This window comes from Raphanus sativus, chromosome 5, assembly GCF_000801105.2.
Source record: "Raphanus sativus cultivar WK10039 chromosome 5, ASM80110v3, whole genome shotgun sequence".
Classification (NCBI taxonomy): Eukaryota; Viridiplantae; Streptophyta; class Magnoliopsida; order Brassicales; family Brassicaceae; genus Raphanus; species Raphanus sativus.
This window is the reverse complement of record NC_079515.1, coordinates 28,457,589-28,478,735: the sequence shown is the minus strand read 5'-3', so window position 1 is coordinate 28,478,735 and position 21,147 is coordinate 28,457,589. Positions and strand designations below refer to the sequence as shown.

The following is a 21,147-nucleotide window of genomic DNA, read 5'->3' as shown; positions in this document are numbered from 1 at the left end:
AGAATTAAGATAGCTTGATTATCAATCTATTTCAAGCTTACTACTTACTCCAATATGGACACACGAATGAATCAAATCCACTATATTTCTTCTATCTCATAAAACTTTGTATATTAGTTTAAAAGTAGAAGAATCACAATCAGTCTAATTTGTTTTTTTTTTCTTTGTGACAAAAAATATAGTTATTTCATTTATAAGTTTTTTAAAAACAGCTCTTTTAATTATCAAATATATAGTAATACAAAATTAGTCTAAATTATTTTAAATTTGTATAATACTGTTTTTAATCTATTTTTACCATTCAAACATATATTTTACAATGCACAATACTATTGTTAGATCTGCTTGATCCTACTATCCACTTTTTTTTTTTCATTTGAAGCCTTAGTTATTCAGAATAACTTATTCTCTCTGTTATTAGCGTATAGACCCACAGGGCCACAGCCATAATAATATTTGTGATAAGATGCCTGTGGTGTTATCCGGAATGGCTTCACTTAACGCTACTGCGAGCCTCCTCCCACTTTCGAAGCACCGCGAAAGGCTGACGTGCGCATCTTCGTCACCTCTGGTATGGAAGAAACAGAGCCGAAGAGTGATCTCTGTCTCCTTCCTCCTCTCCCGCCTCCTTCTCCTCCCTAACGGTAAACCGACACACTTACATTTCACAACTTGGATTATCAATCAACATATTGATCCGCGTTTTGCTCTTCTTGTATTTTTTGATGTCGAATTAGATGCCATGGCCAGTAGCTTGATTGATAAGTATGTCAAGAGGAAAAGACTTGATCCACTTGAAGCATATGTACCACCAGTCATTCTAGCTCAGCTTCAATTTCAAGATCTTGGTATCTTTCTCTACTTAATTCTTCTTATAATAATCATATCCTCCTATAATAATAACACTTATGATGCTTGGAGAGAAAATTTTGAGCGTGGAGAAGCCTGAATTCGAGGCATGTAGATCGGTACTCAGGTCTGGACCTGCTAGTTCCTTGCGTGTAAACATTCGAGCCGTAAGTTCCCAAAATAAAATGCTCTTATAAAGAATGCATCCTTGTGTTTGTTTGTTTCTTTATAATATGTGTGATTTTGAACTCTCTTCAGGTTGCTCAGTACGCTTCAGATGCTGGTTATTCCCAAACCGCGTCTAGTGATGTTGATCGCTGTCTCAGGTATTATTAATGATTAACATTTTCACCTTACAAGTGTTACGCTAGAGCGAGTGATGATATGATTTGTATTGTGGTGTTTATGTTGGTGGGGTAAAAAAAAAAGAGCACTGGAAGAAATGGATTCGCTGTTTCTACGTGCGTCGAGGAAGGACCCAAACGCAACTGTTGAATTGATGAAGTCGCAGCTTGGTACGGCGTTAACAGCACTAGACAGGTAAATCCATACATACATACATAGGACCCCACACATGGGATGGGATGGGAGAGTATGTTGTTTGCTTAACCGAACACCACTTGCTGCAGCCTTTTACAAACAGTTCCTTCTGAAGTTCTTGATAAAGGGAAAGCTATGGTTGAAGTGTACAGATCACCATTCGAAGAAGACAATGTTTCATCAGACTCCACTGAGATACAGCAGCTCCAGTCAATACTGTAAACTGACTTTTATTAGCCAGACACAGTTCTGACTCCCTGTATCATCCTATATTGTTAACCTGTATTGAAGTATAACATTGCTTATAGTAAAACCTGAACAGGGGGCTGCTAATGTAATTCTCTCCTAGAATAAGTTTCACCATATTGCTGTTGATAATCTTTTATCCTAAATTTTTATGTCCTGACGTTGAGGATATCTTCATATCTAAAACACAAAAGTACTTGCTTAGTTCCAAGTATCCACCTTGTATCATGTTTTAACACTGATATTGAAATTGATTTATGTCTAATATGAGTTTTTCTCTGTCTTCCAATGAATAAATGTTTAAACTTTTTCTTTCAATGAAATGTAAAACTTCCTCTGTGGTTCCTGAACTAGATATCTATCAAATAAGTAAAAAAAGCAGACATGGATACAGAACATTTATTATTTGTCTTCTCATTACTAGATGATCTTACTTCAAAATGAAACAGATTCCATTCTTGTAGAATTGTAGAATGTTGCTGTCCCAAGTTTGTCACTAAAGAGGCTTGTGTTGACTATTTGGGCCTATCACCTTCCTTTGCTTTCCATGCCCTTTTTGTACTGTCGTGTCCTTGTAAATCCATTTGAGCTCAAAAATCAGAGTTGTACAAACAAACTAAACTTGAGTGGGTGTTGGGTGTTCGACAAAGTGGGCATTCTTGCTTCTCATTGCACCATTCCATAATGCAGCTCCTGCACATGAAAGATGACCCTTTTCAATAATAGGCAAAATGTTTCGGTGTCTTTGGTATCAAGATAGATTGAAACTGTTTGGATCTGGAAATAATGGAAGAGGGAGGTTTATTACCAACAAAACACATGACCACAAGGAGTGGCCGTCGGGTGCTGACGGCTGCTTAAGCAGAGAGTGCATTTTCCTACCGCCTGCAACCACAAGTACATAACAAACTGATTTGATCAAAAGATGAGATTAAAAAATACACCACAAAGGATTTTTTTTTTTTTGAATTCAGAAATGCAATAGAAGAGTCCAAAAACAGGATTAGTATATGACCTCGTCTCACAAGAATAAACCAACTTAGGACCAGTCAAGTGGTCATCTAATCTTATTCAATACCACGAGGCCAAACCAAATGTTTTTGTTAGTTACATCTAGACAGACCACCTACACGCAAGGGCATGTACACTTAAGAGTTGATCAGTAGGTAAGTTGTTAATGAATATTGTACCTCCGTAGTTGAAGTTGCATCGGAGGGAGACCAGTTTCCCTTTTCAGCTTCTGGAGTAATCAAATTTCCCTCTTCGTTTAAAACAGGCAACCCTCTCCCTACAATAACAAAACATACCATTTTAAGTTGAAACAGTGTGATGCATCATGCACGACAAGCTAAATATATTTTAAGCCTATGAAACCATCTACTCTCACATTCATTTCTTGATAACTTTTCGTTTTATATCATTAATCTGACGACATTTTAGTACTGACAATCTAATGTCAAAATCCTCCACTGAAGAAATTTAATAATTTAAGGAACATGAAAGTCAGACCTCCTGAGGTTTGATAAGATCCTACAGAGGCCTGCTGAACTGAGTTTGTGATAGATGACAAATTACTCCGACGCAAGCCTTCAGCAGTAAGGATGCACAATTGGATTAGAAGGAAAACCCCGAGAATTTGGTATCTGCTCATCAGGAGTTAAAAAGGGATTTTCAGTTACTTGGTGATGTCAAAAATTCATCAGACAGCAAAAAAAAGAAAAAAACCACCACCTAGGTCTCTGATTCAATTGCTTTCCTATGAATACATAACGAACCCCAGAGGCACGTTTGGATATATGATAATATAGACCTGAAAGAAAAAGAAGATCACAACAAAACTATTAATCTAATTTCAAAAAAGAAAAAAAAAAGAAAGAAAAGAAAATGACCTTCAAAGTAGAAGAGCATCAAATTGGCACGGAGAAGCACTTGTAAGAGTTCACGGGCAACAGGGAGAACCTGAATAACAAAGCACAACCCTATTACTCGAAAAGAAGAAAACAAAACAAAACAAAAGAGATCAAGACCGTCTACCACTTGATCTTCGAAGATATACCACTTGATCTTCGAAGATGGGAGTCGACAAAAAAAAAAAAAAAGAGAATTAAACACTGCTGGGGGTATATACATTACCACAGGCCATCTTCGAATAGCTCGGTGCCACAAACTCTGAAGTCTATCTTTAAACCTAGATAATACAGAAGCTGAAGAGGGAAGATGAATCATTCTTGGTGACTGGATACGACTATCATCCTCCTCTTCCTCATCAAAGGTAAACGCTTGTGTGGCAGCTCTTGAGCTGTAAACAAAAGTATATTATCAACACCATTCTGTTAGTTTTTTTTTTCTTAAAAATATCTAAATCACAGAAAAAGCAACCTAATCCTCTCGGCGATATATGGAACAGCAGTCTGATAGAGTATGAACAAAGCACGTCGAGCTGGTGTAGGAGACAGCCCATAAGGTCCTGCAACCTAAAAAAAACAAAGATGGCTGGTTCTTACTTCTTAATCAGAATCAGTCCAATCAGGCAACATAGAGGGGGGGTTTGTGTAGGAACCTGAATAATGTCACAATACTCCTCTCCTAAAGTTTGTTGGCCTGAACCAGTAGTTAGAACAAAGTAAAGCATTTGCCCAACAAGTTTCATCTGTCCCGAGAAACCGAAAGCTGTTATTATTACAAAAAATAAATAAAAAAATCTCCGACCGAACAAACAAACAAAAAAAGGAAGGCTGATGCGGTGGTACCTCTTTTTGGTAAGCAAGAGCAATTCTGGTACCGAAAAGGTGTCGGAAGGCGTCGCGGCAGGCTTCGTGGATGAAAGAAGCGTATTGATCGTCTTTCTCAGCGGCTCTCATAATCTCCGGCTGAGCTGCGAGCGGGAATCGCCGGATTCCACTTGAACCTGCTTCATCCGAGCCCGGGCCCGAATCCCCCCCACTCCGAAGCCTCACCATCCACAATTTTCCTGCTAGTGTTGTTTAGTGGTTCGGTTCGATTTGAGTGCCGATTATGTTTATCGATTATGAGGTGATGTCACCTTAGTTTTTCCTTTTTCTTTTTTTTTTTAACCCGCAAATTATTAATTTCTCTGGTAAATTAAAGGGAGAGAACAGAGAAGAGATGAATATTTAATTTTATTATTTCAATGAGCTAATATTTTTTGTATATGAAAAACATAATTATACCATGGGAACATCAGAAACAATAAGAAAAAATGGATATGAATAAGATTTTAAGTGATACATAAAAATTACTCTTTATCATATTTGAAAAACAAACTTATTATATTTTATTTTACAATAAAAGAAATAGAAATGAAAAAAAAAATTTCTCATAAATGATAAAATTTCTTAGGAATATTGATGAATATTTCTCTTGATTTATCTAGTCACCATTTAGATCCAAAAGTAAAACTTAAAATATAAATAAATTAATTACTTTTAATATCAAAATGCTATTTCATAACAGCCAACAAAAATATACTATACTCTAATGAAACCCGCATGAAGTTTAGCTAATGAATCAACAGTCCGATTTTGCAATCAAGGAAAGTAGATAATTTTGAAGTCTTGAAATCTTTCCGTTAAGACATACAACTCCTTCAATTTCTTTGAAAAGATTGGAATTTCGTGATGTTGGGTTTTGAAATCGTGATTAGATCTTTTTATTTTGTTTTGAGATATTGACTAGTTGAGTATTGAAGCATACTTTTCATAACCTAGGTTAGCGCTTCCAATTCCATATGCAGAGATGAGATGGATTTTTTTGATTTTCTAATTCTAAAATTAAATCGCTTCTAATCTATTAAAATAAAGTCATAATTTTTATCTACTTAAAAGTGTTCATTTAAATTTTGGACCTATTCCATCTTACTAGAGTTATTAGCTATTTTCAAATCATGTTTTATTAAAAGTAAATATATTTCAATTATTGTTTTTAACTGATATTAAGATAATTGTTTAAACAACTAATCAAACTGACTTCCACTATTCACGTAAAATAATAGATGCTATCTCAACATCTACTTTTTATTTTGACCATATTCTAATGGATTTCATATTTTTATTTGTGCTTACTTAATATAAAACAATTTTAATTGTTATATAAAAATCTCTATTTTTTTATTAGATAGGTTCTACGTACACATATATTATTTTTGGTATTTTATCATATGAATACCATATATAATAAGATGTAATATGTTGAACCATATAGAAAACGTTTCATATTTTTTATGCATATATCTAATCTATTAAAATAGAGTCCTAATTTTTATCTATCATAAATGTTTTTATTTAAGTTTGGAATGTTTCATTTTTATTAGTGTATTACATATTTTATGGGCCATATCAAATAAATATTATAGACACTACATTTCAATTTATATCGGTTCACTTATATTAAACCAATGAAATGAACTCTACTCTAATTAAACCAAAACGTCACAATATGTATTGAATTAAGGTCTATTACAATTGAAATAGACCAACTGTATAAGTACACTTATACGATAATTTTGTTTCATCGTATCTAACACACAGAAACTATATAAGTTTGGTTCTTCTTATTTTTTCTTATAAACCCCAGTTTTGTATATATGTTACTTGTTTCTTCCTTGATTGATTATGTGTTATACAAGAGTAGACACCTGTCATATGGCCTCAGAATTAAAATCCGGATCCGTGACTCGATCCGGTATCCGCTCTGATCCAGTCTGAAAAACGGATATCTAGAGATCCGGTGGATCCAGATCCGGATCAGGGTAGTAAAATTTTAGGTTCGGGTACCCGGATCCGGACCTATTATATATTTAAAATATATAAAATATAATTATATTTATATATGCATATCATATATAGTTTATATATAAAATAACTAAAAATTTTAATTTATTAAATTTCAATAACTTTCAATTTTTTTAAAAAATAATTTTAAATAGACCAAATAAATGGTTAATTAGCTAATTTTTTGTTTTTATTTTTTTTTAAGTTCGGATCCGGGTATCCGCAGGTATTCGGATTTTAGTCCGGCTTGAATCCGGATCCGGATATCAGTTTTACGGATCTGAGTATCCTGATATACCCCGGATACCCCGTCCGTCCCACCCCTACATGCCATTATGAACATAATATGTCATTTTATAAACTTAGATCATATAATATCAATTGGGCACAAAGTTTTATATTGATTTCTAAATTTTTTTTAAAAAGTAGAGTAGAAGTTAGAAAGAACATGTTACATTTATTTAAATAATATTAAAACAATTATTTTCGATATATCATTCTTAAATACAAGAAATTTTAAAAAGATATTATCACCATAATTTGCGCAAATTTAATTTAAAATAACCATAATTAGATAGACGAAATCTCATATATATATTTGAAAGTTAATTTTTTCCAAAATCAAATCTATACTAACTTGACTTGCACACCAATTAATCAATAACAATTTGCGCAATTTTTTAATAAATCATAATAATTAAATAGACGAGATCTCATATATATTTGAAAGTTTATTTTGTTTTCCAAAATGAATATCCTCCTTATTTTTCGCAACTCCCTAATACTAAGTAATCCATCTACATTCATAATCTATCATATATTAGCGTTTAATATCAACTCCAACATAATATCGTTATCAGAATTTCCAACCAAAATTATTAAATGGAAATAATAATTCAAAAATTATTAGTGGGTTATCCATATTATCTTAAAATATATGCAAGATTTTAATTTAAAAAACATATGAAACTATATCTTAAAATATATGAAAGCTTTTAATTTAAAAACTTATTATCTTAAAATATATCCATAAATATTTGAATGGAATATGTTGATAATATGTATTTAATAAGATATAAATATATTTATAAAAAATTAAATTAACAATCACATTTTTATTATCAAATATTAGAAACAAAACATCTAACATTATATGGAAAATAACACTATTTACAACATTAAAAATCTATGGATACGAGAAAAAAAAATATTATGTAACAACATCACAATTCAATATATCTTTAAAAACTTATTATTTACCCATCAATATCATAAAAATACAATACAAATATATCATGTACTACTAATAACTGATTTAAAATAAGATAAAACAATATCCGCGCTGCCCAGCGCGGGTTAGAATCTAGTTCATCTTTAAAACTCTTTCCATATCCATTTACATCCAGTCAAATATGTCTCAAAAGTTGCATGACAATCCACCAAATATATACTCTGAAAGTAAGACCTGAGATGTCATTGGGTGTTGTAGTGATTGTTTTTCTTCAATGTTTGTTGCAGCCGCGTTAACCCACGTTTAACACACCCTCTACATGTCTTAATAGCTTTAGAGAATCTCTTGATTCCTATAAGTTATTTATCATTGCGATTTTTTTAGAGATACCAGATTACCCATAAATAAAGATCTCTATCAATTTCTTATCTTCATATCATGTTTTCCTCATAATAGATAAACCAAGTTAGTGCCTTGACTCGGCTATCTAAGCTGCAGTCCAGGAGTTTTGTCGTTCAGACTACTCACTGGGAAAGATAGTCGAAGAGACACTATGGGCCAAGGGTTGAAATGGTGCGAGTGGAACTGTGACCATTCGCCCTTGTGCTTGTGCCCATTCACCCTTGCACACACAGCCTCTCGCCTATAACCACCCAATTGAATCTCTACCCCCACTAACCACTTAGACTTAGGCCTAACCTAGTCTAACTACCCAAATCTAGACCACCCTAACCTAATTGCCTAACCACCCGACCAACTGACCGGACCCACCGATTATGGCTGGACCAACCCTAACTACCTCACTACCTAACCGGACTGCCTCAGCAAATTGAGTTGGTCGAGCTAGTCGATAATCTGGTCGAGTTGGCCACCTAGCTAGTTTGAGCTGGCCTGCTATACGCTGAGTTAGCTTCAGCTGTCTATATATTTTGGATGTTTTTAATATACATTAGATCTAAAAATAACTAATATATTGGTATATAAATATATTTCGAATACATTTAGGTGTCCAAAATATTTCGGTTCAGATCTGATTCGGTTTCAATTTTCTAAATACCAAAATTTTGAACCCTTTTATATATTTAATCAACTTTGGTTCGGGGATCAGGTTTAGTTCGGTTCAGTTTTTCGGATTCCGATTTTTTGCAAAGCCCTAGCCATGTTAGCAACTTTTAAGAGATTAATTAATCATATGTAGAATTGAATAACATTTGGCTTATCAATACACATTAGATGTATTATGTCACAATTAAAAACCAATCAAACTATAATTTTTTCACTTAAACATGTTCATAATATAACTAAACAAAAACCGACGGGAAATAGATGATTTATACTAAAAGAAAATAGAGAAAAGAATTAAACAGATAAAAGCCAAACGGACAGTAGTAATTTATTCTCTCACTCACACTCAAAGAAAACAACGGAAAATACAGACCCTTTCTCCCTCTTGCTTGTATTGAGATGCTAATTATATCAAACTGCCATCAACGCAACTTCTTGGTCTAGAAAGGCTATAACTTTATTACGTTAACGGCTACCACCGTTTCTTTTCTTTTTCTCTCCATTTGCAGCGCCTGTTGTTGCTTTGTCTGAATCGGACACCTTCGTCCCTGACCCAAGAGAAGTAGAAGACGAGAGCCTCTTCTTTGGCAGTACCATTTGCGGAGGTTTACTTTTATCAGCGTCAACCTTCTTCTTTTGCAAGCCCAAGTTGCTAGTTGATCCGACATTAACCTTGGATTTCAAAGCTTGCGTGCTAGCCAAGTTAGACGTTGTTCCCGCACTAGCTTTTGATTTCACAGCTTGCGTGCCAGCTAAGCTAGACGTTGTTCCCGCAATAGCTTTTGATTTCACAGCTTGCGTGCTAGCCAAGTTAGACGTTGTTCCCGCACTAGCTTTTGATTTCATAGCTTGCGCATTAACCATGTTTTTTGTTGTTTCTCCACTAGCCTTGGATTTCTTCAACGGTTGTGGGTTGTTACTCAAGTTGCTTGTTGTTTCTCCACTAGCCTTGGATTCGGCATTACCAAAGGAACTTCTGCGTGACAAAGAGCTACCAACGCTCTCATCATCTTTGACATTTGTAGATGACCCACCACCGATGCTGTGCCTGTGCATGTGGTTAGTTCCTTCTCTCTTCATGCCCTTGGAATCATTGTTTGTTGGCAACTGGATAGCTTTTTGGCTAGCTAAATTTAGTGGTTTAGATCTCGCTGGAGAAGTCTTGATGGAGGTTTCGGGTTTGAGAGAGTTTTTGAAGGAGGCTTGACCGTCGTTGGATTGAGGATCCCACGGACGAGAAGCCATCCACCGCTCAAGCCAACTCCAACCCCAATGCGGAGTGTTTGCGTCCATCAGAGTCTGGTGTGGAAGTTTTGAAGAGCTTCTCCACGTTTGCTGTGTTTCATTTTCCAACAATGAAACCATATAAATATGAATAATTTCATAACGAAGTTTTGATTAGATTTATAAATACCTGATGACTATAAGCATACGCCAAGGCCCTTTCACGTCTTACAGAAGCTTCTTTTTGATTAACAAACTTTGCTTTGATTTGTTCCTTTGATTTATTGGTGGAATCAAAATCTCCAGCGATAATCTACAAAAGAAAAGAAAAAGAAAAAGAAAAAAGAATTGATTAATCTGAATATTATTCACACATTGTAGTAAAAAGGTATAAAGATTCATTACCAAACTCTGATCTTTGTGTTGTTCTTTTTGGTGACCCTTCTGCTGAATCAGCCTCTGACGAGCTTTGTTCTCTTCAAATAACCGATTCCTCCTCTCTTGAATCTGTGCCTGTAAACGTGTAAGTGTCTGCATTGAGCTAAGCATCGCGTTCATCTGTCTTTTGACGTATTTTCCTTGCAGAAGTGTCTTGAGTCTCGCCATTCCTCGCAGCATGCGTAGAGTTCGACTCGCCTGTGAAACCCATTATATTTGCTGTGTTTAATTTTTCGTATGTTAACGAATCGTTTTCTCTTCTTCTTAGCACATTTAAAATTTTCAGAAAAGATGATCGGACAGTATTCAAATGTCCTAATGGCACATGCTAAAAGACTAAAAAACATGTAATAAGAGAAGCATTTACGGGAATGAATGATTTGTATGTATACCTTGTAACATCTGTACGCATTTTGGATCTTGATTGCGGCAGCCTCCTCCTTTGTTTCCCTGACTTGATGTGTGGATGTCGTATTCGTGAGACGTACAACCTCCGCGGCAGCATGCGCAGCCACCACAGCTGCTTCGGCTGCAACAGCCGATGCAAGAGCCAGAGCTTGTCTAGTCTTTGCTTCGTTGGAACCACCATATCCTCCTTCATTGCTGGCAGATACCGGAAAAGGATGCAGAGGAGGAGGAGGTGGGGACGGTGGTGGCAACAACGCCTGAGGAGGTGGGGACGGTGGTGGCAACAACGCCTGAGGAGCGAAATCCGGCAAGGGAGGAGGATAAGGAGACGGCCGAGTTACAGATGAAGATGAAGGATCAATCGAAGAAGTCCTCTCCTCAGAGAATTCAATGGATTCTCTACTATTTTGTTTCCCAGACCATTTCTTCTTCTCTTTCTCTTGTTTCTTCAAGAATCAAAAACCAGAATCAAAGATTACATATATAAACGAACACATAATATTATTATATGCATTAGATTTATGATGTAGAGTAAAATCTGAAAACGAACTTGATGTTTTTTGTCTTTTCCTGATGATAAACACGAGACCGAGACACATGTCAACCAGCTTTTTCCCATCTTCTTTTTGATTCTCCTGAGATTTCAGACAATCTTTCGTTCAAACATTCTTACAAAATATTTCTCAGAAAAAAACATTCTTTAAAAAATGATGTCAATAATAGGCTAATTAAGGAGTAAGAAGAGCTCATGTTAAAAGACCTGGTCACGATGGACCCACCGTTTCGTGGGAACCCAATTGACTTTTGTAACGTTTGTGTTTTGTTAGAACTATTCAACAGATTTAACGACAGATACATTTGGTTATAAATAACCTCTTTTAAGTTTTTTTCCTTCTTTTTATTTACAACAAATTCTCTGCTTCGTTGTTCTTTCTAGCATATTCCATTTAATTATTTATTCTGGAATTGAGATTTTTAGAATTATTGGAAAATCCTATTTTTTTAGAATACCAGTGCCTTTGTTTGATATTAATTTATCCAAAGCTAATAGACATATTAGAAAAATAGTTTAAAGGTCTTCGTGATGGCTCTGTATCCATTGTAGTCTGGATTCGATTCTTTATACGTTTGTTTGTTCACGATTTTCAGCAACAAAAATGCAAAATTCGGAATAGGAAAATAAACCAATAATAAAGATGAAAAGAAAATGCGGATTAATCTATGAGTGGTAGTCTAGTGGTCTTGGACTAAAACAAAATTTGATATAGAAGATTATTCCTTAAGTTAATATATAAAAGCCAGAGTGAGAGAAATTATAAGTCAAGAACCCGAAACTTCTATTGTTAACAAAAGTTGCTTAAATGGTTATCATTCGAAAGTAACGATGAGAAAAAACTGCAGATAAGTTTAAGAAAAATATAAAATCTTTCAGATAATAAATCGGATGCTAAAACTCTTCGGTTCCATGAAATTGTAACAGTTATAACGTATAACAAATAGCTACTTTTAGTTATACTTATTTAATTGGAAGCCGGCAAAGTGAGTACGTGCAAACCTCTTAATACTTGTTGTAGATGGTTGATTGGTTAGAGTGTTTTGCTTTCTGAAGCCTAAACCAGGAATTTTGTTTAAATCTGAACTCGGCACGAACCGGAAGTATGCACGAATTCCAGTACGTGCGGAATCGATGATGAGTTATTTGAAAAATATTAATTAATGATCAAAGAGATGATTAAAAGAGAACTATAAGATTTTATGAGAACTAAGTCAATTGGCAAGAACAAAATGAAGGATATAGACCCTAGTTCTTGTGCTGAAAATTGTGTATGCTTGTGAATGTTCTTTCTCGGTCTTCTACCTCTTCTATATATAGTCGAATTCCTTTCGTTTTTCTCTTAGACGGCCTAGTTTTAAGCCGCATTTCTTCTTCAATGGGTCGAGTTCAGTTACCTCTTTTTAGGTCTTTAATTGACATAAATACTGTTGTCAACTCCTACAACTGGAAGATAAAATAAACATGGAGTACAACTCCTATAAACTTCTAATCACAAAGAAAATGGAAACGTAGATAAACAACCCACTTATTTGCAGGAAATGGAAACAGAGAAGAATACTTTGTCAAATAACTCAGTTTTGTTGGTAAGCGTGAATTGGGCTTACACCTTTGGGCATTTGGTCACTGTGAAGCCCATCACACAAGAAACAAAGCATCTCTTCCTCTTGAAATATATTTTCCAGCTCACTCTTTAAGTCTTTATTCACTTTGGCGTGAACGGAATAACAGATGACATCTAGCTCCCCAAAGTCCAACTGCGTTGATGGTGAAGATGATTGACATGCAGGTCAGGAACCGATGCCTCACAATCAATGTTACTCGGAACCGGAAGTATGATGGACTATTTCAGTCATGGCTTGCTACAAGATTTAGTTTCTCCATGAGATATACTCTGTTTTTCAAATACCAAACAATACTATGTTTTTAAAGTAGCTAAATCTATACAAAATAGTGTTTTCTAAACAAATTTTACAAACCATTCAAAAAAAAATTATCTTTTTAGAAAGCACCAAAAATCTATCCTCTCCAATAAATGAGGAAATAAGCCATTGTAGATTAAGAAATTTATGAACCCCTCCCCAAATTTATAAATCTCCCTCCAAAAAAGCATTCTAAAACAGCCGCCGGCAATCTCTTCAACATCCTGATTCGAGCAACAGTACTAGGTGTTTGTTTTCATGTTGTTTAATGGCCTACGCGTTTTGAAAATTCAGAATTGAAAAGCCAAAAGGTTAAATACCAATCACATGCCTAGAGATTCCAATGTACAATATAACTCTTGGTGGATCTTTAGATTCTTGGTCTTTAAACTTGTGCAGCTGTTGCATATTTTTTCTCTCATTTGTCTTCAATAAATATCCTATTTATAAAGTCTCTAAACCTTTTTGAATAAAGCTTGGGATCAACAGCTGATATAGAAGTGGGATCTGCATGGAGTGACTTGTAGGCGTGCTCTAACTTTTTGGTGATGTCATAGTCTTGAAGAATATCAATAATACCGAAGTAAAGGATCACGTCAACAACCTCCTTCCTTGTATTCTTTGGATTCGAGTTGTCAATGTTGTCATCTTCCCACGCTTCTTCGTCAAATCTGCTCACCTGCTCTGCTTTTGCGGGTGTACTTTCCCCAAGTCTAAGTAATGGTCCATTACTACATTTTCAATGCAAGACAAAATATTGTCAAAGAGGCATATATAATTTTTTGTTAACAAGATACTTTATACAGAGTTGAGCCCTATATCAATTCAATGAAACTTCTTTCTCATGTAGTTTTACCATCACTTTTATCTTGTAAGACAAAATGTTTAAGCTATGGATCATAAAATTTTCATATGAGATTTTTAATAATTTATAATCATTTTTTTAAATTCAAAATGTAACATATGCGAAAAAACTAATTTTCATAATATAGTTAATGCGATAGTTTAATTTTTTAATAATTTAAATTAAAAATGATAAAGAATAGTAGATCCTTAATATTTAAAATCATTAATTGTCATATATATTTAATTATTTTAGATAATTCCATAGCTTTTATTTAAGGAAAGAATGAAAAATATTTTCAAGATTACTAATTAATTTTAAAGGTTTTAACAAAAAGTATAATATATATTTATAGACCAACATATTTCAATAAGGATTTTAATAATCATTCTGATAATAACATATGACATAACTCACATATTGTAATGCTTTTCAGATAATCGCTCTGTTTTGAATATTCAATTTTTAGAAAAAAAATAGTTTTAAAAAATACTTTTATATTTTATTGAATTATTTAATATAAATTGTAAACTTTAAAAAAGATAACTATGTTTATTAAAATTATATTGCTCGAAAGTAATAAGAAATAGTTATCTATAAAATAATGTATTAATAATCAATATTTAATATGTTTGAAATTTTTAGAACTTCCATCTTTTTGCAACAAATAAAATAATATATAAGGGATGTTTTATATTTATTTATCCAAAATAGATTTGTAGGAGAAGGTACCAAGTCTGCGTGACAGAGTCCATATTCGGTAGCGAATTATATCCTCTCATCAATTTGTCTTCCTGATCTCTTCGACCTAAATAAATAAAGTAGCTAATTTATCAGTTAACAGAAGAATAGTACAACATTAGAAAAAAAAATACAAACTGAAAATAAGTTGAAAGAAATGTATGAATGATTAAATACCGATCCCCAAGGAAATATCGTCACGCAAGCAAGATTCCCGGAAATGGAGACCAATTAAGAGACTATAGTCCATAATCCGCTCGGCCTCAAGAAACTCACAGTCGATGTCGATTTGGTTGATAAAGGCATGAAACCACGAGGTATCGAGTCGAAAGACATACTTGAGATCCAAGTCTTTGAGTGTTGTGGTCTCGTCGATTTCACCTTCATCCTTGTCAATCGTACGGCCATGCGATGAACCTTTAAGGTCAAACCGTTTGTGTATACGATACTCCGAACAAAATAGATTTCCCATTACTATGAACCGAGTCTGTTATATATTATTTATTTATTTTTTGTCACAAAACAAGAAGTATGTTTTCATTTGATCTCATCAATAAATATGTACCAAAGGAACATTTCCATACCTTCTGGCCTCCTATTGGTTTGACACAATGCACGCCAAAAAACTTGGTGACCAATGAGTTCTTGTACTTGGAGACATGCTCATAATAATTTGGGAGCATCTTAAGCAACACCTAAGGATGGTTTTACAAAGCTCAGGTCATATTATATTATGGACAGCAATGTAAAAGCAAAATTACCTTTATTTCAGATTTCTTCATGGTTTTGATCATGAAGCGTTCGTCTTGAGTCAGGTAAAAGGAGCTTCCACTCTTTCCTGGAGAAGAAAATTCCCGAAGAGATTCATCTCCACAAATAGCCAGCATGTACTCCGCTGGATCTATAGTAAATAACTCTCTTAGATGCCTGTTTTGACCACAGTAAACGAACAAATGCGAACCATTAGATAAAATAATTTTTTTTTTTATCTAAGAGAGTTCCTAAATCCCTATCATATTTCCGTACCTAAACACAATGGGGCAGTAGTCTTTCCATTTAAAATCGATGGACTGATGGGGAGGTGTAGACTTAGATCCTTCCGGCGGGAACCTGGTCCATTGTTTATCCTTGGGATCAAAATCACAATTCCTAATCTCCCTCAAAACCGAAGCATGTTTGCCAACAGAGTATCTGATGCCAAGCTGTAGATTCAACATCAAATCATAGTTTTTATGTCCGGCAGTAACTGTGTACCCCGGTTTCTTAACATCCCCTTCATCCAGCCATCTCGGACTTTGCTGCGAACTCGTGGCACCACCACTCTCCAAAAGCAAAGGGCTCCTCGCCCACTCATACTCTCCACAACCGCTCGCGTTATCACCCGTATCTGACTCACTCGTGTACGGACTCATCAACATCGACCCCGCCTCTACGTTATCACACGTGTTCGAATCCTCCAGCTCCGATATACAAATCCGCGGGAAGTTTGTAGTATTCTTCGACAAAGTTTCCACGGAAGAGAGCTTTTGCTGCACAATCTCATCATCTCTCTTCTTGTTCTTCCTCCCCCACCCACCAAACTGATTATTATTACTCGTCTTCTCCTCGTTCCAGCTCAAAACCCCTTTTCCAACCGGAGCCCCGTTCTCCCACAGCCCTTCGTAACGGTTTCCGTTAGCCCAAGTCATGATCCCTTTCCCAGAGATAACACCGTTCTTCCACTCTCCCACGTACTCATTCCCATCGCTCCACACGTAACGCCCGTTACCGTCTTGCAGATTAGCCTTCCAGTTCCCTTGGTAAACATCGCCGTTCGCGTACCTCTTCTCTCCGTACCCGTGCTTCCTCCCCCACAGCCAGTGCCCTCTGTACGTATCACCGTCGATCCCGATGAACGTTCCCTCCCCGTCCATCCGACCGTCCTTGAACTGACCCTCGTAGGTAGCTCCAGACGGCCAAGAGAAACGTCCTTTCCCACTCGCTTTGCCACGTGTCCATTCCCCTTCGTACATGCAACCATCCGACCACAAGTACTTCCCTGTGCCGTGAGGCACCCCCGCCGATAAGCCTCCGTTGTAAAGGTCACCGTTCTTCAAAACTTTCTCTACTATTCTAATCTCGGCCGTCCCGTCACTCAGCTCGCAGTTTGTTGTGGGGACCACGCGACGGGAGCTCTGTTTATATTTTGTGGCCCCCGCGCCACTACGTCCCCCTGAGGATTGCCCCTTGTTTAGATTCTCCTCGCTAAAGAGGAATACAGCCTCTTGCATTTCTTATTTTTTTTTGTTTTTTATGTTACTTTTCTTACTCTACTCCCGCCGGCTACACAGCACCAAAGTCAGCAACTCTGACATTTCCCGTTGATTTTTTTTCCAGACTTGTTTTTTTCTTCTAATAAAACATTCAGCGTTCAATCCTTTTTGTTCTGTAATTATACATGTAAAAAGGTGATCAATGACCGCAAGAATCAATCTGTGCAAAATCTGAAAGTATTTGTTGTAATTAATAGCACATAAATATATTGAATAAAAACGAAAAGAATCGAACACTTAAAACTAAAAAAAAAATTCTCTATTCATTTATGTTCGATCACTCTTCTCCCTTTATGGAGTAAATGTCTGTTTTGAAATCATCTTTTTGTTTCAATATAATTGGCGTTCTCCAAAACACAATGCAAAATATAGTGACAAATGATGAGGATAGAGTGTTACAAAAATGACGAGGATATAAAAGGTATTGTATTGGGTGCTTCACATTTTGTGTGCAAATCTCTACAACTTCATATAGAAGAAAACAGAGGGAGTCTAATTTATAAGAAAGGAAAAAAATATGTATTCGACTTCTATTGTCATCTCAAACTATAGAATCAACTCGATCAGAAAAAGAAATGTAAAGAGGATCGACCATCATTTATGTTCATTCTAATATGATTACTTTTCTATCTTCGAATTGGTAAATAAATAAGAAAAACGTCTTGTTCTAGCGCATTAATCGATTGGATTCGTTGACTAATAAAAGGAAAGATCAGATGGACTCATCGAGAGATTATGAATGAGTGTTACACGTAAATTAGCTCCAAAAGATCTGAGAAAGCTAATAAAAGTAAAATGCTTACCTGAATAGGTGAAGAGAAAATGATATATGGTCACCCGACATGAAAAGTAGTCCAGAAAATAAGGTTTGATGGTAATGAGACTCAAGTTATATAAGCTTGAAAGCAGAGAATGAAGATCTTAAGGAAGGATTTTCAGGAAAACTAGGAATGGTGAAACTCTCTTACAAGGGGATAAATGATCAGCTCAACGATGATGTGGCCATTAGATGTGTATCTGCTAAGTTGTTTGATTATTTATGTAGCCTGCAACAAGACAACGTGCTGTCCTCTATCATATAATCTTTTAAAATCTTGCAATATTTTCTTATTTTACAAAATCATTAAATTATTTTTTCTATTCGATGACAACAACAGAATAAAACTCTTATGCGTTTATAATTATTAGGCTTCGAGAAGATTTAGTACATGTCTGAATATCATATAAGAATATGCGTTGCTTTAGGTGGAGCTAATGGACAAGTCTGTAGCGATATAAACAATGTTTTTGAACGTGCTTCAAGCCTACAATCTTGGTCTTACATCATGTGCCACAAGTCAGAAATTTATATTACTCTCTCCTCCGCTGGGTCACAACTCATAACGCAGAAGTCAAATCACAATACCACAATTAGTTTACCAATAATTTCCGCAGATTCGAAATTAGATTACTAGACCGATAATTTGGCTTTATGGTTATGTTCGGCTTGAGCTTTTCGGGGTTAAAAAACAAACCTCAAATAACTCAGAATTATTTAGTTTAGTTTGGCTTGAACCCAGTTGGGCTATAAACAAAAAAAGAAATTGGACTGTATACCATCAAAAAGAAATTCTTAAAAAACTTAATTTAGGTAAGTAACCATCAGTTATATAATTATATTATTCTGTGTATTTATGTTTAGTTGCAAATTTACCATTTTCACATTTTTCCTCTAGTCTTAATCACTTTCAATATCCTAATGATTATTCAAACATTTAATTTACATATAAAAACACAGATTTTTTTTTTCTAACATAGTATGTTTTGAAAGATTTAAAATAAACATATATTTTTACTAAATCTTTTGTGTAATTTTAGAATAAAAATATTACATAGATTTATTTTGTTCTATATAAAAATTTGCATACATTCTATCTATATATTGTATGATGGTAAATAATAAAACATATTTTTTTTATTTTACAAAAGTTATAAATAGAAAGTTATCTATATAAACAATTTTCTTTTGTCTTTTTCATTTTTCTCATTCTTATTCTCTCTTTGCATAAATATATTTGTTTTGAGTTGTATTATTTGTAATATTCTATTCAATTTAAATATAATCTTACAATCTCGAAATCCTCAAAATCCAAAAGTATGTCGTAAAGTAAACTAACGGAACTGGACACCGGACGAAAAAAGGTTAGGATATTGAGTTATCACACACATCCACAAGTATTTGGTCACGAGTGTGAATAATTTGTATCAAACTTTTTAATTCTAATAGAAAGCCCTTTTCTGAAAAAAGAAGACACTGAAAGAACCCCTTTCTAAGAATGTAAGAGATAGAAGGCATGGTGTAAGAGCATCTTTATCCCTGGTATTTAGTGGGGTTCTTATGTTAATTTTAATTTAAAACAAAATCAAAAATACAAATAAACGGATGAGACGTCTTTTAATTTCGGTAAATAAGAGACGTATATTGCTGGACACGTGTTGATAACAGAAGAAAACGCTTTGAGAGGAAAGAAATAGACTTCTCTATCTCGCGTGCTGCGGCGCATTCTCCTACCGTCGTCACCAACGGAAGCAGCTTCGATCCTCATCAGACACGCAGAGAAAGCCTCGACAGCTTTCTCGTAGGACGGAAGGGATAAAGCTTGAAGAAGTGCGATGGAGTGGTGGGAACGTTGGATTCGCCGGACAAACGTGGTGGTTTGGGACTCTGTTTTGTTTTGATTTTATGATTTCATAAAGTTTTCTTTTCTTTTGAAGGCAATAACTTCGTGATTTTGAATCTCTGTTAATTTTTTTTTATAAATTATTCTAACTCGTGATTTGTATTTTTGTAGATTTGTGATGATCTTGTGTATTGTAAACCTGATCAATTATATGGATCGAGGAGTGATTGCGAGTAATGGTGTTAACGGAAGCTCGACACCTTGTGATTTCATAGGCCTTTGCTCTGCTGGCACTGGCATTCAGTAATATACTCTCTCTTTTTTTTCTAATTTTTGATTGATTATAAAAGACTGAAACTTTGTGTTGTTGTTGTTGATACAGAGGAGAGTTTAGGTTAAGCAACTTTCAAGATGGTCTTTTGTCTTCTGCCTTTATGGTTGGTCTTCTTGTTGCTTCTCCAATCTTCGCTGCACTCTCCAAAAGGTTTTTAAGCTTCTTTTTTCTTTGTTAGGTAGACTTGAGTTTCTCTGTTTCTGTTTACAAAGTTTCGAGCCTTTGTTAATTTTCTCTGTTTCTTGATCAAGTTCTGGATGCGATCTAGGCATCTCTTCCTCTAGCATACTCACTAGATAGATGTGTCTGTCGCTTATCAGCATTTGATTGCTTGAATCCACTATTGTTGTTTACAGACCAAGTGTGAATCTTCTATATCTTTCCCAGAGTTTGTTTTTGTGTATCAAGAAGCTGAACCAACGGAGTAATGTTTCTATGTTTTTGTATATTGGATGCTTCTCTCTTGGTCCTGCTATTATAATCTCAGGCAAAGGCAACTTGATGTTAAATTCTTTCCTCCTAGTGAAATCATGGAATGTAACCGTTAATAATCTTACTTGGTTTTAATGGTTGCAGAGGGTGCTCCTAAAATATGGATCGTTTGTTTCAGTGATCTCCATGGTGGTTTTGTTCGTATACTTGGTAGCAACACCACAAACTCCATTGGGTCTCTTTTGCCTAGTCATGAAGTGCTCTTTTTTTGTTATGGTTTTCTGATTAAAGTTGAGATGAGAGGCTCTCTGTGTAAAGTGTGTTCTTGCGTTTTTTCTTCTTCAGTATGAAACAATGCCTGCTTGAAATGGTAAAGTGTGTTCTTGGTAAAGTATGTTCTTGTATTGTTTGGTCTTGTTTTTTTGAGCAACAAAAAACAACATTTTTTAAAGAAACCCTAAATAAGAAACTAGCATTGGAGGATATGAATCAAGGTGTTTCTTAAACAAGATTTTTAATTACATTTAATTAGTAAAATATTTATTAAGAGACCCAATG

The 21,147-nt window shown here is 34.9% G+C and overlaps 5 protein-coding genes across 14 annotated transcripts; 2 read left to right on the top strand and 3 right to left on the bottom strand.

The window, feature by feature from the left end:
* The first annotated feature begins 429 nt into the window (after positions 1–429).
* Positions 430–1,799, top strand: LOC108856359 (uncharacterized). Its single transcript, XM_018630139.2, has 6 exons — positions 430–644; positions 738–848; positions 922–1,016; positions 1,108–1,175; positions 1,279–1,389; positions 1,479–1,799. Exons 1-6 carry the CDS (start codon positions 467–469, stop codon positions 1,609–1,611), a joined length of 696 nt encoding a protein of 231 aa, XP_018485641.1. The 5' UTR covers positions 430–466; the 3' UTR covers positions 1,612–1,799.
* A 129-nt stretch (positions 1,800–1,928) lies between these two features.
* On the bottom strand, positions 1,929–4,661 carry LOC108856358 (peroxisome biogenesis factor 10). Of its 3 annotated transcripts, none has more exons than XM_056986384.1 (10): positions 4,386–4,661; positions 4,196–4,285; positions 4,015–4,109; positions 3,769–3,934; positions 3,525–3,594; positions 3,367–3,445; positions 3,156–3,278; positions 2,826–2,925; positions 2,444–2,520; positions 1,929–2,328 (listed from the first exon to the last, which is right to left on the bottom strand). In XM_056986384.1, exons 1-10 carry the CDS (start codon positions 4,593–4,595, stop codon positions 2,226–2,228), a joined length of 1,113 nt encoding a protein of 370 aa, XP_056842364.1. In that variant the 5' UTR covers positions 4,596–4,661; the 3' UTR covers positions 1,929–2,225. The 3 variants fall into 3 exon arrangements, with proteins under 3 accessions (XP_056842364.1, XP_018485640.1, XP_056842365.1); XM_018630138.2 differs by having other exon boundaries at positions 2,826–2,923; positions 3,145–3,278; positions 4,386–4,658; XM_056986385.1 differs by having other exon boundaries at positions 2,826–2,923; positions 3,145–3,278; positions 4,196–4,305; positions 4,386–4,528.
* A 4,244-nt stretch (positions 4,662–8,905) lies between these two features.
* LOC108859450 (protein IQ-DOMAIN 4) lies at positions 8,906–11,607 on the bottom strand. Its single transcript, XM_018633351.2, has 6 exons — positions 11,552–11,607; positions 11,342–11,426; positions 10,776–11,237; positions 10,351–10,581; positions 10,136–10,258; positions 8,906–10,056 (listed from the first exon to the last, which is right to left on the bottom strand). The coding sequence occupies exons 2-6, from the start codon at positions 11,408–11,410 to the stop codon at positions 9,187–9,189; spliced, it is 1,755 nt and encodes a 584-aa protein (XP_018488853.1). The 5' UTR covers positions 11,411–11,426; positions 11,552–11,607; the 3' UTR covers positions 8,906–9,186.
* A 1,631-nt stretch (positions 11,608–13,238) lies between these two features.
* Positions 13,239–18,199, bottom strand: LOC108861355 (phosphatidylinositol 4-phosphate 5-kinase 3). 2 transcript variants are annotated; one of them, XM_018635196.2, is made up of 7 exons: positions 17,967–18,199; positions 15,878–17,276; positions 15,613–15,778; positions 15,436–15,546; positions 15,029–15,239; positions 14,843–14,918; positions 13,239–13,997 (listed from the first exon to the last, which is right to left on the bottom strand). In XM_018635196.2, exons 2-7 carry the CDS (start codon positions 17,119–17,121, stop codon positions 13,685–13,687), a joined length of 2,121 nt encoding a protein of 706 aa, XP_018490698.1. In that variant the 5' UTR covers positions 17,122–17,276; positions 17,967–18,199; the 3' UTR covers positions 13,239–13,684. The 2 variants fall into 2 exon arrangements, with proteins under 2 accessions (XP_018490698.1, XP_018490696.1); XM_018635194.2 differs by having other exon boundaries at positions 13,251–13,997; positions 15,029–15,338.
* A 1,412-nt stretch (positions 18,200–19,611) lies between these two features.
* On the top strand, positions 19,612–21,074 carry LOC108856421 (uncharacterized). 7 transcript variants are annotated; one of them, XM_018630210.2, is made up of 5 exons: positions 19,612–19,917; positions 19,995–20,126; positions 20,206–20,307; positions 20,514–20,644; positions 20,734–21,074. In XM_018630210.2, exons 2-5 carry the CDS (start codon positions 20,002–20,004, stop codon positions 20,937–20,939), a joined length of 564 nt encoding a protein of 187 aa, XP_018485712.1. In that variant the 5' UTR covers positions 19,612–19,917; positions 19,995–20,001; the 3' UTR covers positions 20,940–21,074. The 7 variants fall into 7 exon arrangements, 4 of the variants coding, with proteins under 4 accessions (XP_018485712.1, XP_018485714.1, XP_018485713.1 ...); XM_018630212.2 differs by having other exon boundaries at positions 19,615–19,851; XM_018630211.2 differs by having other exon boundaries at positions 19,615–19,854.
* Positions 21,075–21,147: the final 73 nt, after the last annotated feature.

Excerpts from the sequence above, each read along its gene's own strand:
- LOC108856359 (XM_018630139.2), top strand. The coding sequence starts at position 467 with ATGCCTGTGGTGTTATCCGGAATGGCTTCACTTAACGCTACTGCGAGC. Across the intron at positions 1,017-1,107 it reads TGCGTGTAAACATTCGAGCC|GTTGCTCAGTACGCTTCAGA; the intron begins GTAAGTTCCCAA and ends AACTCTCTTCAG. Across the intron at positions 1,176-1,278 it reads GATGTTGATCGCTGTCTCAG|AGCACTGGAAGAAATGGATT; the intron begins GTATTATTAATG and ends TAAAAAAAAAAG.
- LOC108856358 (XM_018630138.2), bottom strand. The coding sequence starts at position 4,595 with ATGGTGAGGCTTCGGAGTGGGGGGGATTCGGGCCCGGGCTCGGATGAA. Across the intron at positions 3,595-3,768 it reads CTATTCGAAGATGGCCTGTG|GTTCTCCCTGTTGCCCGTGA; the intron begins GTAATGTATATA and ends TTTGTTATTCAG. Across the intron at positions 3,446-3,524 it reads GATGCTCTTCTACTTTGAAG|GTCTATATTATCATATATCC; the intron begins GTCATTTTCTTT and ends TTTTTCTTTCAG.
- LOC108859450 (XM_018633351.2), bottom strand. The coding sequence starts at position 11,410 with ATGGGAAAAAGCTGGTTGACATGTGTCTCGGTCTCGTGTTTATCATCA. Across the intron at positions 10,582-10,775 it reads ATGCGTACAGATGTTACAAG|GCGAGTCGAACTCTACGCAT; the intron begins GTATACATACAA and ends TGGGTTTCACAG. Across the intron at positions 10,259-10,350 it reads AACACAAAGATCAGAGTTTG|ATTATCGCTGGAGATTTTGA; the intron begins GTAATGAATCTT and ends TTTCTTTTGTAG.
- LOC108861355 (XM_018635194.2), bottom strand. The coding sequence starts at position 17,121 with ATGCAAGAGGCTGTATTCCTCTTTAGCGAGGAGAATCTAAACAAGGGG. Across the intron at positions 15,547-15,612 it reads TGAAGAAATCTGAAATAAAG|GTGTTGCTTAAGATGCTCCC; the intron begins GTAATTTTGCTT and ends AACCATCCTTAG. Across the intron at positions 14,919-15,028 it reads CGATATTTCCTTGGGGATCG|GTCGAAGAGATCAGGAAGAC; the intron begins GTATTTAATCAT and ends TTATTTATTTAG.
- LOC108856421 (XM_018630210.2), top strand. The coding sequence starts at position 20,002 with ATGATCTTGTGTATTGTAAACCTGATCAATTATATGGATCGAGGAGTG. Across the intron at positions 20,127-20,205 it reads TCTGCTGGCACTGGCATTCA|AGGAGAGTTTAGGTTAAGCA; the intron begins GTAATATACTCT and ends TTGTTGATACAG. Across the intron at positions 20,645-20,733 it reads TCCTGCTATTATAATCTCAG|AGGGTGCTCCTAAAATATGG; the intron begins GCAAAGGCAACT and ends TAATGGTTGCAG.